General features: G+C 40.7%; 2 protein-coding genes across 5 annotated transcripts; both read right to left on the bottom strand.

Annotated features, from left to right (window-relative positions):
* Positions 1 to 3,439: 3,439 nt before the first annotated feature.
* LOC115753857 (heme-binding-like protein At3g10130, chloroplastic) lies at positions 3,440 to 6,305 on the bottom strand. Of its 2 annotated transcripts, none has more exons than XM_048271768.1 (8): positions 5,920 to 6,305; positions 5,724 to 5,810; positions 5,535 to 5,575; positions 5,195 to 5,296; positions 4,996 to 5,100; positions 4,411 to 4,546; positions 3,828 to 3,937; positions 3,440 to 3,732 (listed from the first exon to the last, which is right to left on the bottom strand). In XM_048271768.1, the coding sequence occupies exons 1-8, from the start codon at positions 6,161 to 6,163 to the stop codon at positions 3,658 to 3,660; spliced, it is 900 nt and encodes a 299-aa protein (XP_048127725.1). In that variant the 5' UTR covers positions 6,164 to 6,305; the 3' UTR covers positions 3,440 to 3,657. The 2 variants fall into 2 exon arrangements, with proteins under 2 accessions (XP_048127725.1, XP_030548547.1); XM_030692687.2 differs by having other exon boundaries at positions 5,535 to 5,605; positions 5,920 to 6,303.
* Positions 6,306 to 7,091: 786 nt separating this feature from the next.
* Positions 7,092 to 12,214, bottom strand: LOC115753856 (1-(5-phosphoribosyl)-5-[(5-phosphoribosylamino)methylideneamino] imidazole-4-carboxamide isomerase, chloroplastic). Of its 3 annotated transcripts, none has more exons than XM_048271725.1 (8): positions 11,904 to 12,214; positions 11,742 to 11,806; positions 10,741 to 10,948; positions 10,113 to 10,198; positions 9,603 to 9,704; positions 9,191 to 9,324; positions 8,012 to 8,067; positions 7,092 to 7,566 (listed from the first exon to the last, which is right to left on the bottom strand). In XM_048271725.1, the coding sequence occupies exons 1-8, from the start codon at positions 12,019 to 12,021 to the stop codon at positions 7,379 to 7,381; spliced, it is 957 nt and encodes a 318-aa protein (XP_048127682.1). In that variant the 5' UTR covers positions 12,022 to 12,214; the 3' UTR covers positions 7,092 to 7,378. The 3 variants fall into 3 exon arrangements, with proteins under 3 accessions (XP_048127682.1, XP_030548546.1, XP_048127683.1); XM_030692686.2 differs by having other exon boundaries at positions 8,019 to 8,067; XM_048271726.1 differs by having other exon boundaries at positions 7,429 to 7,566; positions 7,978 to 8,067.
* Positions 12,215 to 13,452: the final 1,238 nt, after the last annotated feature.

The raw sequence follows: 13,452 nt of genomic DNA, 5'->3' as shown, positions 1-13,452 counted from the left end.
TAAGAATTTCTTTTTCTTGTACTTGTTGCTAGAGATTGTTGCGTGTGATTTTTGAATCATCGAAACAAACGATACTCATTTAAGACTCGCTGCTTTTGCCGATTAATACTCTACCTCCACCAATTTTCATTAATTTTTTCCCGCAAATCTTGTACCATCTGAAATGGCTAAAATGAACACAAGTTGCTCACACTTCGCTCGTGCGTGCGATCAAGTTATGCAGCAGAAGACGAAAATGCAGAAAGACGAGACATTTGCATGATCCGGAACAGAAAGTCTTTGAAGATAATTTCTCTTCAAAATCCACCCAAATGGGTAGCAATATCAACCAGCAAAGCATTTGGCAGACATCGACATTTCAACAATATGACACCATGATCCATTGCCAACCTCTCTCTCTCTCTGTTGCTTTCTCTCACTAGAATGCGAAACACGGTGTTCCACTAATGGAAAGACCGCCATGCCAGTGTATGATTTTGGGTGAAGTTGACGACAAACTCTAAGCACTACGGTACAGTCTTTTCCCGGCGAACACGCCACTCCATGAAATGAGTCAATGGTCTTGCTTCTAAAGTGGGTCTACGTCATCTTTTCCTAATCCCCACATCAGAGAACATACAAAGCAGCAGCAATGGAGGTGCTTCCTGTACACAGCACTTTATTAGGCAACTGAACGCCAAGACAAGTATGCTGCAACGTGATTTCACCCACTACCTACCTATCCCGAAGCAATTCTCTCAGTGACAAGCATTTTGGTGGAAAGTGACGAGCCGAAGAGGTCAACACTGCACAGCATAATTAGTCAACCAACCAATTGGTGGTTGACTCCCTCCCTTTGTTGGAGTTTGAGCGGCCTTAGTGGATACTTCTAGGGAGATCCCTAACGGGGAGAACCAGCCATAGTGTGTCTCACTATGATCAATGATCAAATTGAACTGTTCTGTATATTGTTTGAGCGGCGCTAGCAAAGATTTATCATGGCCTGACATGAGTTCCCTAGATGGGAACAGACCGACTGAAGAAACCTCCAAAATCTAAGTGACACCACAAACAAAACTACACCATTAAGATTTTCTCAACTCACTCATCTACTGCTTGGGGACAGATGAATGCAACAAGAAAAGGTTGAGCTTCTGTGTTCTAAGCCAATAGCAAATGGACAATCACCCTTAAGAATCCACCAAATACATAACTGTGCAGTCCGAAGGTAAACTCATGCACTTATTGCTGTGGACGTGCAACTTATAGTGATCTGCCTTTTTTATTCATCAAAGGGATTTCTAAAAGTGGATAATTACCTCACTGGAGAAGTCAACCATCAAAAGCAATGAGAGACAAGTCTCATTCATGCACCGACCAACAATCAGCACCATGGGTTCCAAAATGATCTTCGGTCCCTTTCGTATTCAACCATGCACTCCAAAGTCGTTATTTATATGCAAAGCCCCACTTCATGAGACTTACCTTAGTGGTAAAGGTTTTGGAAAAGCATCAACAAGCACAAGCATGGGCAACTGCTTAGCCCTGCGAAAGGAGATCAAGATTGCGAAAACAGAAGGGAAAGTTCTTGAATACAGGGCAGCCCTGAAAATCCAAAAGGCAAAAGTTCCTTTTCTAGATCAACAGATCGAGGATTACAAGGAAGCTAGTCCTTTAAGAGTGAAGCTGACAATCAGTAGAAGAGAACTGCGGCAGATGCTTCAGAAAGGAGCAGTTTCAGTAGGTGACAGGGGCTCGCCGCTTCTTGAAAGAGAACAAACTTTGCAGACGGTAAACATCGATGACAACGGTCATTGTAAAGGATGGAAACCTAAACCTATATTAGAAAGTATACCTGAAGTTGAAGTATAGCTCTCTCTCTCTCTCTATCTCTCTCTCTCTCTCCAAGTGCAAAATGTGACATATGTAAGAAAGAGAGGTCGTCAAAGTTGGTTAACATTGTTATGTAGTTGAATGTCTCTATTTGTAATTGTACCCCAAGGCAAGAATATGCTCACAATTGGTCTCAAGAGATAGCCAGGCTCTTCTGTGTTTGGTTCAGTCCCGTTAGGACACCCTTTCTCCATGTGGATATAAGTTAGTGATAATTAATCAAGAAGAGACATGAAAATGGAGAAGGCAAAAAAATGGAGCCATATCACTGAATATATTCTGAAGTTAACTGAATAATTGCTAGGAAGTTAGAAATTATGAGCTGATGAATTTGCTAGCAATCAAAGATGTACTTGCACCTGGTGATTAAGACCACATAATATAGAGAAATGCCATTGACAACATGATTAGAAGATGCTAGGTCAGGGAAACAGAAAAATGCAGCAGCAGTTACAATCTTGAGAGGCCCCTCCTCACTTGCCAACTTGGACTAAAAGTTGAGAAATACGAAGAAAGAAAGCACTTAACTGCTCTTTAAAGATTTGTTAAATCAGTTAATGGTTTTCTTCTATTTAATGGCTTAACCCACTAGCAATTTACTAGCTATTCTTGATTTAGTGAACTGCTGCAACACTAATGACCATGCTTCAACACTTTGGTGAAGGTTTGTCTTCTCGCAGATCTTGTGTCCTTGTGTATTGCCTTTTCTCCAAGACTTGGAAGATATCAAAGTCTTTATCCTTCTTGCGGTTGTTCTAAGTATTGCTTGATGTCTCAACCATCTAAGCAGGTCAGAAAATAAAATATTACCATAGACAGGGCCACTTTTATGGAGTAGCCTTCTTCCACTTTCTTGTGGAAAGCGTTATGAGACAGTCAATTGGAATAAAGTAAATGTAATAAGGCTATCATGAAGGCAAACAAATAATTTTTTCAGAGCAGAGCCCAAATGGACAAACAAAATGACTGCTTAGCCAAAGATGGATTTCACTCGACAAAATGGATCCGAGAACTGAAGACTTGGCGAAGCCTTCATGCCCAACCTCCTACATATACATTACTTGTTTCGCTTTGGACCAATTAGCCAATAATTATATGATGCCAGAGCAACATCGGAGCTCTATAGGATGCATGCAGACACTACTAAATACCAATGTGATCATTGCTTAACAAGATAACGTTAAATTAAGCAGACACTGGCAATGATATCCGTAAGACTTTGTGATCTAACGGAAAAAATTAGATGTTAGTTACCATCATAACTATCAACCCCTCCTCCGAGAGCAGACTTACATGCTTCCAGTGCCTGAGCCATTTTTTGGGATTTCTTTAGCGATGAATAAGTGAAGGACGTGAGACTTAATAGAGGCACTGGTGCAGGGTACAACACCCATTGGATCATGTGCATCTCACAGAGGCCCACATGATCCAGCAGCTTTCAGTAGCTGCACTCATGCACTGAGATCAAATAAATTTGACTCCTCTGTTCCGACGGTTTAAAACGTTGCCGTATTAGGTACACGAGGCTTCCCACGTTAATAGCTAGAGATAATAACATGATTGCACATTTAAGCATACAATTAGCTATGAAAGAGTTTCCATTTACATGAGATTTAGTAGTCTTTCAGGACATTCAGAACCCCCAGTTCCACATAGTCCCGGTTTACAAAATATATTTGGCTCAAAGTAACCACCTTCACCTCTATGTATACACAGGTAGTTTATACTTGACAAAGGATAAGAGGATACACCATTCCTCCAAATTCTAGGGTTTCCAGAGAGGAGCTACTGTACCTTCCTTTCCACCTCCAGGGCAACCTCATTACGACGTGTAAAAGGTAGCGTAAAAGGTGGATTGTACTGCAATCATTTAACAAAAGATAAAAGAATAAGAACCTCTCATTAATAAAAGTTTGCGGTAACAATATTTTCCCAGAAACTTATGCCGGACCTACCTGTGCAACTTCCACAGAAGCACCTTCTTTTACCCTGAACTCTCCATCGCTTTTCAGAGCATCTCTAAGTTTTAACTCCCGTTGTTTAACTTCTTCATCAGTAACAAAACCTGATTTCGAAGAGAGAGAGACACAGCCAACTTATTTTTTTAGGAAATTTAATTGATTCCTGCCAGCAATTCCTTATTACCAAAAACACCATATTATGTAACTAGTGCAGTGTCCATGTAGAATCTGAAGATAGAACATTGCCGAGAAGAATAAAAGCAGCATGAATGGTGACTCAAAAAGGTTTATGCACATATGGGAAAGGGTGAATGCTTACCAAATTGCACTCCTTCTACCAAAAGAAAAAATTGCACACGTGGAAAAAATGAAGGTTACATGTACATATGACTAATGCATATATGTCATATCATATTAACTACAAGGTCAATATTGATTTAAACATCATGCTGACTGCACTTATGACCACTTCTATTCATGCAATTCGAGATGTAAAACTATTTCCAAGGAGAAAGGAATTTCTTTGAAATCAATAGCTGCGTAGGTCGAGCTTTATCTGTTTATGGAGAGAACAAACCTGAAAAGGCAACAACAGCAACAATTTTCTGTGGAACCTCTTTAATCCTTACTGATGGATCTCTAGGTGATGGTAGATTCGCACCATACTTTGAGGGCATAACAAAGGACATCTGCCACTTCCCTTCAGTTTTCACCTACGTTCAATAATGAAGAAGCAAATAAAATCTGAAATGAAAAAGCTGAAACATCTCAGCATATATACTTCGCTGCCAGAAAGAAAATTAACACAGCATATCAGGGTTAAGTTCTTCATAACCAAAGGAGGAGAATCCATAGCAGTTGTCTTAGTTCAGCATAGGAAACTGGAAGCTGTGAAGTATCCTTTCAAGTGACAATTACAACATATTGCAGAGAAAAGAGTTTAAGATTCCCAAACTAGAGCTAAAACACTATTTATGTCAATAGATCAATGTGCCCCCCTGACGTCATGAACAATCAGCCAATGCCCTACTCTTTTGAGGAATTAACAGGGATTGCATTCGGGTGGGCATAGACTCAACCGCACTGCATTTAACCAGGAGCGTAAAATCCTAGAACCTCCAAAAGTCAAACTTGACGTCAACAAGAATATTGGAAAACTCACCTTCTTTGTCATTACAGGTGTTGTCATTTCCATTTTCTCTCCATCAGATGGACTCTTGCGTGTATAAACAGGGGTAGTCATCTCCATTTGCTCCTTTGTTGTGTTCTGATTTAAACAAAGATCCACAAGCATGCTAAGAAACAGAACGGTCATTTTTGCGACCAGATAGAGAAGGTAACTGAAGGAAGTGCTAAATTACCTTACCAAAGAGGTACTCAGCTAAAACATTGAAGGACTGAGAAGCCCCGTTGAAGTCGAATCCAGTCTTTCCAGGCATTGTTGTTTCCGCTATGTAGTAAGGCTGTTCACATGCCACAAGTACCAGATGAAGTGTTGACAAGAAGGCAAAAACACGAAAGCAGTGATTGGATAACAAGACCAGGACGAGGAGAAACTTAACCAGAATCCTCCTCGTGCACGGAGAACCGATAGACATGCACATGCTCAACCAAAACGTGCTGTTTATCGCAAGCACGACTAAATGAAGGAAACATAAATTCTCAGAGAGGAAGAACGTGCACGCCAAGCGTAGTATATACCTCCACTTCTCTTATTTCATATCGGTCTCTCCTGCTCAAAACTTTGAACTTCACCGTCTCAAGATCTGGAACTGAAACAGGACAGTGTAACAAAAAGAAGAAGCCCGGAAAAACACAGCTTAGACTTCTGAATTATCCCGACTACTCCATTCGAGCTTATTTCCAACAGGAAAAGGCAAAATAAAGTACCTGCCATTAAAGCCTCCTCCAAATTGCGGCTCTCAAACCTCTTCGGGAACACGTATTTCGCGGTTTCGGTCGCGAAATCCGCCAGAACTACACCACAAATTACGATGACCAAATTGAGTCCAACACATACCCGCACATACTCACGCTCGAGAAACGAGAGGAAACAAAGACGAGAGTTTGATGGGAAAACATGTACGTCGCTGGGAGAGAGAAGAAGCCTGAGAAGCGAGAGCGAACACGAGCGTCACCCGAGCCTCGAAGGCGGAGATAGGCCGCTTGGGCGGAGGAGAAACGGTTGCTCGGTTGGCGGCCATGGGCTTCACGATGGCGCAGCTGGCGCTCGTCGATCTGTTGGAAGATGGTGAGGTCGGTATGACTAGGAGAGTTCTGGAGAGGAATGGACCGACCCATGACGAAGGCTCGCACAGAGACACGATCATTTTAGGGTTTAGGATTTGGGAGCGACAGTATTCGAAATTTCTGTCACGGCGGAGAGAGAGGCGTGGGACAGTGGCAGTTGCAGAGGAGGACGAGTGGTGGTCAAGGCTTTTCGCCGGGAACCGCCTTCGCTCGTGTGGCTGCGTGCGCGCACGTGTATCCGGTCCTCCCTAAATTTTTATTTGTTATTTTAGCTTGACAGACAATATTATTTCTAGACCTTTTTTTTTTACTCAATGTCACTCCCGAACTATTACTGCACGTTCAATTTAATCTCTCAACTAAATAATGCTCCGAATCAACTACCCAACCGTGGCTTTTATCTGATCATTTGACAGCACTCTTGCTAAGTTGCAGAAGCTCCTCTATGGCCCTATTCATCTTTCCGACTATTGCCCCAGGTTCAGGGGATCGCAACTGGTACGTTACAGAGTTCCCGGCCTGTACAGACGTACCAATCACTGTAAATGTATCCATGATTAATAGGGAAAAGGGCTGACCGCGAGATGAAGACAGGATGTTAAAGACAGCGTCAAAGCTCCAGCAGAATTGCGTCTCCATTGAAAGGTAAACCACGAACGAGGACGAACATCACAGTAGTGCTGAAGCTGAGACACAGAAGATGAGCAGGGAAATGGGCGGAAGAATATCAGCTACAGTGACGGGATTTCAAAAGGGGTGGCGGGAAAAGGAAAAGAAGGGGGCGAAAAGGAAGTAAAAACGGTTAGGATTTTGGTCCCGCTCGTTATCAATGGGATCGCGCATACTTCTGGCAAGAAGTATACCGAAGAGTTGGTGCTGGGCTAGCCAAAAATCAAGAAAATCACCCATTTGGAACGTTGGATTTAGAACATAAGACTCGTGTTTCAAAGCAATAGAAACTGTCGACTCATGGATTTAACCAAGAATTGGCCAAATCAATTGCTTTCAGTGATTGGCAAGCTTGTTAAATCATTTGCTTCTCGAGCATTGAAGGGTTCTGGGTTCATGAATCCATGCTGATAAAGCCTAAACAGAAAGAAGACGGACAAGAAATCGAACCCGATCCAAACTAAGGCCTTGGTGACACACTTCATTTTCAATCCGGTTCATAGCTCCACCGTCTACATGATCTTTAGTGCTATAAACGGCCTTCTGAATAGGCTAGCCAGAACCCAATATAGAAGTCGCTGATCACAGCCACCAGCCAAATCGATACAAAGAATCACAAGATAATGTTAAGAGAGGATTAAACAGGCAAAGCCTGCTGCTGAGCATGCCACGCCACGACGTCTTTGTACGCCAAGTTCCCCCCAAAAATATCCAAAGCACTTCCTACCGTCACATCCACACGGCCCATGCTGGCCACTTTTATCCTCTCCAGATCTTCCATTACCGTGACACCGCCCGCGTAGGTCACCGGAATCTGACATCCAAAACAGGCTAATGTCAATGTTTGCATGCAGCACATTCACACTTGATGCCCAGCAACCAACAGATAAACAGCAGAGTGAAACGAAAAGGGATTCTTTTCGGTGATGAGATGAAAACACAAGTCCTGCTAACAAATATGAAACAAGAATAGCATTTCCGCAATCTCAAAAAGGTATTAGGATGTTCAAAAAAAGAAAAAGTTCATAATATGACTTGCCACATCTTAAATCTACTGAGGCCTAGGTGAGGCTCACCATCAGACGATTCATGAAACTTCAGGTCTTGGTCTATCTATGCACTACACATGCAAAATATTTATCTTTATGGCAAATTGAATGAATTTGTAACATTAAGTCCGGAAGGAAACAGTGTGAACCAAATGATAACTAAGGGATATAGATACCAGCAAAGAACTCGCCAAGTGGTAATTGACGTACTACTTACCAGAGAGTACTTGCCAAGCAAAGCCACAAGCTCTTCATCAATTCCTAGTCTGTAGTAAACAAGAATTCAAGGTAAGATTCATGGAGATAAGTACATTTAAAATGTAGTGAAAGTTGAAGTTGCAGAGCACAAGGGGATCTATTAACTTATAGTGAAAGTCGAAGTTGCAAAGCAGAGGCTGACTACTGTCATGGACAGCATTGACTGACCGCCCAACTGTTATTAGTTGAAAATTCATGATAAAATTCCACATTCTAGGGACAAATCAAGGAACTATTTTATCAGTACAATGAAAAATAATATTGCAAACATGTCTATGTCCTCGTAAGAGTAAAGAGCATCCATTTAATTAAGAGATTCATAAGAGATGGCTTATGGACTTGTTTAATGTTACTCAAAGACTACTATGAAGGAAACTCGACATCATTGAGTGAAGAGAAATAGGCTTTTTATACTAGTGCGAAAAATGAGCTAAAGGATATCTATATTAAGAAGCTATAAGTCATGACAACCAAAATCTGAATTTTACAGCAGATTAAAGACAAATTTACGGGAAAAACTTAGAACAACCAGAAACTTCTTTTCTTTGATTTATCTAAGAAAATCATATTGTGTTTTTGGTCAAGTATATGTTCTTTTGTCACATAAATGGTGAACGAAGAAGAGATTTATTAGCATGTGAAAGGAATGTCTTTACAGCACCCCTCTACAAGTGTTTCGCAACATAAAAAGAATGTATACATGAAGCTCAGAACACCACCAAGGAAAAAATTGATAGCTTCTAGGTCAGTGTGGAGAAAAATAGTTAAAACATTTATCTAACAAAATCATGTTTGAATTTTGCAAATTATCATGTGAATTTAAATATAATGCTTTTTACCAGATTGACATACTCTTATCATAGTTTCAAAAAACAAAGGCTCAGCATCTAGCACAGAAAACCAAAACTCCTCTTCCTTGTGTTAGTCTTCCAGCAGTAAGAATAATTAATCACAGTTCAAGGTGACAAAAACAGTGACATCTAATAACTATTGCTATCTCTTAAAACTGCCACACATGATAGGTTAATAGCAGTAGACAATAACAAAACCAAGGCATTAATAGAGGTGCAGTTGTAAAGCAGAGAAGGGTTTTCCTTTTTAATAGGTGGAGAAGGAATCATAGGAACGTACTTTTTTCCTTCCACGTCAACACCATGGACCAAGAACTCATCAGCATAGCCGGCAAGAAATTCTAATATCTTCTCATCCAGATACACATCACTAAATTTCTGCCATCTGTCAGTGACAATTGCATATTTACCCTCCTGGACATAAACCAGCAGCAAATGTAACATAACTTCAAATGAACAAAAGAACCCAAAAAGGAAAAAAACCAAAAGAATCATTGGCTTTGATGAAGATTTTGTTTAGCTAGTTTGTCACCAACGTAAAATTCACCCATATCTCAGCACATGGCACTAACTTGAAAGTTTAAGAAATCGAAAGTTCCTCCAAAGAAGATATGCCAACCGTTTATGCCTAATCTCCTTGCAAAAGCTTAAGTTATATAAAATTCATATAAGAAAAAAAATATATATCAAACCTTCTTCCTGCAACTAAGATCCAACACCAGACGATCTTTTCCCACCACATGCACAAGATCCTTAATCCTTTCAAGGTCCATTCGTCCATTATCGAACACATACTGAAACAAGAATACGAAAAGAAAAGAGCTCAATTGCACTCACTAGTACAGTTTTGATAACATGCAGAAGTATGACAGATATAATGTTCAATTTCAATCCCATCAATAAGAAATGTGAATGCTTTTTTATGCTCCGAGTTTGTGTGAGTAAACAAGCATGAGAATGACACCATCAAAAAGCTACATCTTGTATGATCAAACAGTTTGAATCAATATGTTCGTGTGAGATCTGGAAACTAGTTATCCTTTCAAAAAACTCATAATTACTGCTTTTTTATCCCCTGCTTTCCCTAAATACCTAGCAATACAGTGAAAGGAAATAAGATCCAAAAAAGGACTGTCAAAAGAAAAATGATGAGCATTTTTTTCCGCGTAAGAGAACAGTATACTTAAGTAACAATGACATACTGATGTTACAATGACATGGCTTGCCCCTTCTTCTATGTAATTCAGACAGTTCTCTGAATTGATTCCACCTCCTACTTGCAGACCCCCTAGCATAAGGAAGTCCTCACCATAAGTTCAGCAGAGGAAACATTAGTAAGTTACAGGTGATAGCATCCACCATAAGATAAGAAGGAATGTAGTCATAGGCTTTTAACCACCAAACCATGATCAATGAAGATAAACATGCTCAGAAATAGCATGGAACGATATGTTTTTACCAAGCCTTGCAGATGTCAGAAAGCATTCTTTCACTTTTACATATAAACAGTCTGGGAATCTAAGGTGGAGAAGTTATTGAGGAGAAGAGCCGTAAACCTTAGTATCTCATAAGCCCAGATTTTCATTTAGAATCACGTGCATGAACCTTTTCTATGCCCAGCATTAGCGAAACAGAAGTAGCTGAATTGCAAAACAAGAAACAAGAGGAAAATTCATTTCATAATTTAAGGACAAGGTATAAGGGTGGAACAGTTAACATCTAATACTCTATCGAGTTTGTATTCGTAGCCAAAAACTTAAGCTACATTACAAATTGCATATAAGCAATTGCGCAAGTATGTAAAATTAATGACAAGAAAACTCAACGTACCAGGATATGCATGCAATGCTTCAATTGTTGCAGCCTTGCTTAGAGAATCTGCTCCAAGCATGATTACATGACCACCTATTAGGCCATCTTCTCTGTATAATTTTGCATACTCTGCCGAAGATGCGTCTGATTCGAAATTGGTGACAGGAGCAGAGTCACCATCCGTCAAATCACAAAGGGTCGACCCTACAATTTGTTTCACTTTACCCTGACAATAATACATTGAATCTGATCAATTGGCTCATACAGTGACCAAGTGAAGATGCAGATTGCATTCCATGGAAGACCATGCAACAAATGATACACCTAATTGAAAGGAACAAGCAACATCCTCCATTCAACCATAGCACGGGCCTTCTTAACAAAATGAAAAACAACGGGCAATAAAACAGGTCACATAATGATTTAAGCAAAATTGACTTCTGAGGCAACTTAAAGAGACAAATGGAACTTATCCTCGTGGAAGCTCTTGACATAAATGCAATTTATGGAGCAGCCAAAGATACAAAATTGTGGATGGAACAATTGCCAATGAACTAAGTCAATGTGAATGAGAAGAAACGAATTAGCCGTTATCGACTTATAAAATCACAGAAGTCAAAAGAGGAAAAAAAAATACTTCCAGTAACCACAACATCCTTATGCAAAATCAAAGATGCATTTCAGGGACAACCAAGTCAGTCTCCATCTGGGAATTCACCATATCTGAAGAGCAATGCTAGACCCACCAATACCCATTCAAATTTCGACGCATCACTTCCTAAACAAATTTTGGAAGCAGTTACTCATACACCTACTAAGTATCACTCTTTGAAAGCTCATAAAGTTAGAGACTTTGATAGCAAAACACCCCCCAAATTTCTGTTTTTTTTTGGTCTTTTTCACCTCACAGAAGAACAGATACTCGGAACATACATGAAGTGCACTAGTAACAAACAACCAAAGGAAGCTACTTCATCGAAACTTCAAACCATTATAAGGCCTTAGCAAAAAGGGAGCACCTTGTGTATATCGATGCAAGGACGGAATCGAACGGCACAACGTACGGACATTCGCGCGGAGGATCCTGGGCGAAAGCGGTAGCGAAAGTAGGTAAAAGGAATCGAGGGATGCGATCACCCAGAAACGCATAGCATTTTCGCGCAGATAGAGACCATACGTACTCGAAATGGTGGGTATTGTCGGGGTACAACAGTAGTCGTTGCGCGAGCTGATCGAGGAGCTGAAGCTGAGACGGAGCGAGCTGAGATCAGAACTCGAGCTGGCGCGAAGTCTGCTCATCCTGATTCTTGAGATTGTAGATTTGAAACAGTAAAGAGGGAAGATTTTCGCCCTCTCTCTGTGTATTTTGACTTCCTCCTTTTGGGGTACGAGGTACGATAACGAACTCGAGCTGTCGAGGTTGTCTTCTTCGTTTGCTTTTTGGCTTGTTTGTCGGAACAGCCACGACTCGAGCTCTCCAGTTTTTGTAGCCACCGCCAGTGCTACATTTCATCCCCTTGTCCATGAAAAACTCATCTAGGGGAAAATGTGAAAGACAGTCCTACATTGACCACTTTAAATTCTAATTTCGTTCAATTAAGCCCTTTTTTTTTTGTCATAGTTCAATTAAGCTCTTATTCGATCCAAAAAAAAAAATTAAGCCCTTATACCTTTTGAATTAGACATTTTTCGTCCCTCTAATCAATTTGATTTGTTTCTTAAGTGACAATCAACTCAATTGCAAAACATATCGACAAGTCCTTCTAAAATTTGTAATTTTATCGAAAGAGTTGAGACAGTGATTGGGCTAGTAACCCTCGCTAGGAGTGGTCGCATGAGGATACATGCCCAATCTAGAAGCTACCATTGCATGAGAATGCGACTCTTGCCCTTACTCACATCCGGCTAGCCCTTGTCCGTGCACGTGTCACAGTCTGACTTTTGAGGGTCGATCCGTGCGACGACTTATACTCTCTTGGATCGTTGGAGCACCTAAACTAAGCCTTTTTCATGAAGATTGCTTACTCGAATCACCCGGATCGTAGAGAGAAGTTTTAAAATACTTGTATTGCTTAATTGAAGTGGATGATACAAATAATGGAGATGACTCATCTATTTATACTAGATAGCCTCTTATTACAACCATTGATCTAAACGGTAGAGAAAGTCAATCCTCGTCTAGTCAATCCGAAGGTGGAGATTTACATGATCTACCGGTAGAGGATGGTGATCCTCATCACATTAATCCCACGATAGAGATGAGATTCATCCAACGGTTGAGATCATCAATCCTTGTCAATCAAATTCGATGGTAGAGATTGAGTCCCCTTACAATCTAATGGCTTTAATGAGTTCCCTTCGGATTGATGACGTGGCACTTTTATTTGATCCGTGACATTATCCCTCACCCATTTGAGCACTGTCCTCGGTGCTCTCAGCTCGGGGTGTTTGATTGCCGACTTCTTGTTGTCGCTTCTTTCATCCTTGAGACCACTTATTCTTTGGCTTCGAGAGTTGATGGCTACTTGGTTCTTCGGGCTCCTTCTGTGGTTTGGCCACTCCAATTTTGGTGGGCAAGCTTTCCACCTCCGGAAAGAGAATATGGATTGGCATTCCATGTTAAGTTGGTGATTCTACCTTCGGCTTCTCTAAAGGTCTGATTTAGTGCTTAACTTGATCATAGACGTCCCAACTCTCGATCTTCCCTCCACGAGTCAAATCGTGGAGATG

This window comes from Rhodamnia argentea, chromosome 10 (genome assembly GCF_020921035.1).
Source record: "Rhodamnia argentea isolate NSW1041297 chromosome 10, ASM2092103v1, whole genome shotgun sequence".
NCBI lineage: Eukaryota > Viridiplantae > Streptophyta > Magnoliopsida > Myrtales > Myrtaceae > Rhodamnia > Rhodamnia argentea.
Note: the sequence above shows the minus strand (reverse complement) of the source record. Positions and strands in the feature narration are given on the sequence as shown.

Coding starts and splice junctions, on each gene's coding strand:
- LOC115753857 (XM_030692687.2), bottom strand. CDS start 6,163: ATGATCGTGTCTCTGTGCGAGCCTTCGTCATGGGTCGGTCCATTCCTC. Junction 4,547..4,995: donor CACCTGTAATGACAAAGAAG/GTGAGTTTTCCA, acceptor TATTGAACGTAG/GTGAAAACTGAAGGGAAGTG. Junction 3,733..3,827: donor CTTCTGTGGAAGTTGCACAG/GTAGGTCCGGCA, acceptor AAATGATTGCAG/TACAATCCACCTTTTACGCT.
- LOC115753856 (XM_048271725.1), bottom strand. CDS start 12,021: ATGAGCAGACTTCGCGCCAGCTCGAGTTCTGATCTCAGCTCGCTCCGT. Junction 11,807..11,903: donor GACAATACCCACCATTTCGA/GTACGTATGGTC, acceptor GCTTTCGCCCAG/GATCCTCCGCGCGAATGTCC. Junction 7,567..8,011: donor CAAGTACTCTCTGGTAAGTA/GTACGTCAATTA, acceptor TTTGGATGTCAG/ATTCCGGTGACCTACGCGGG.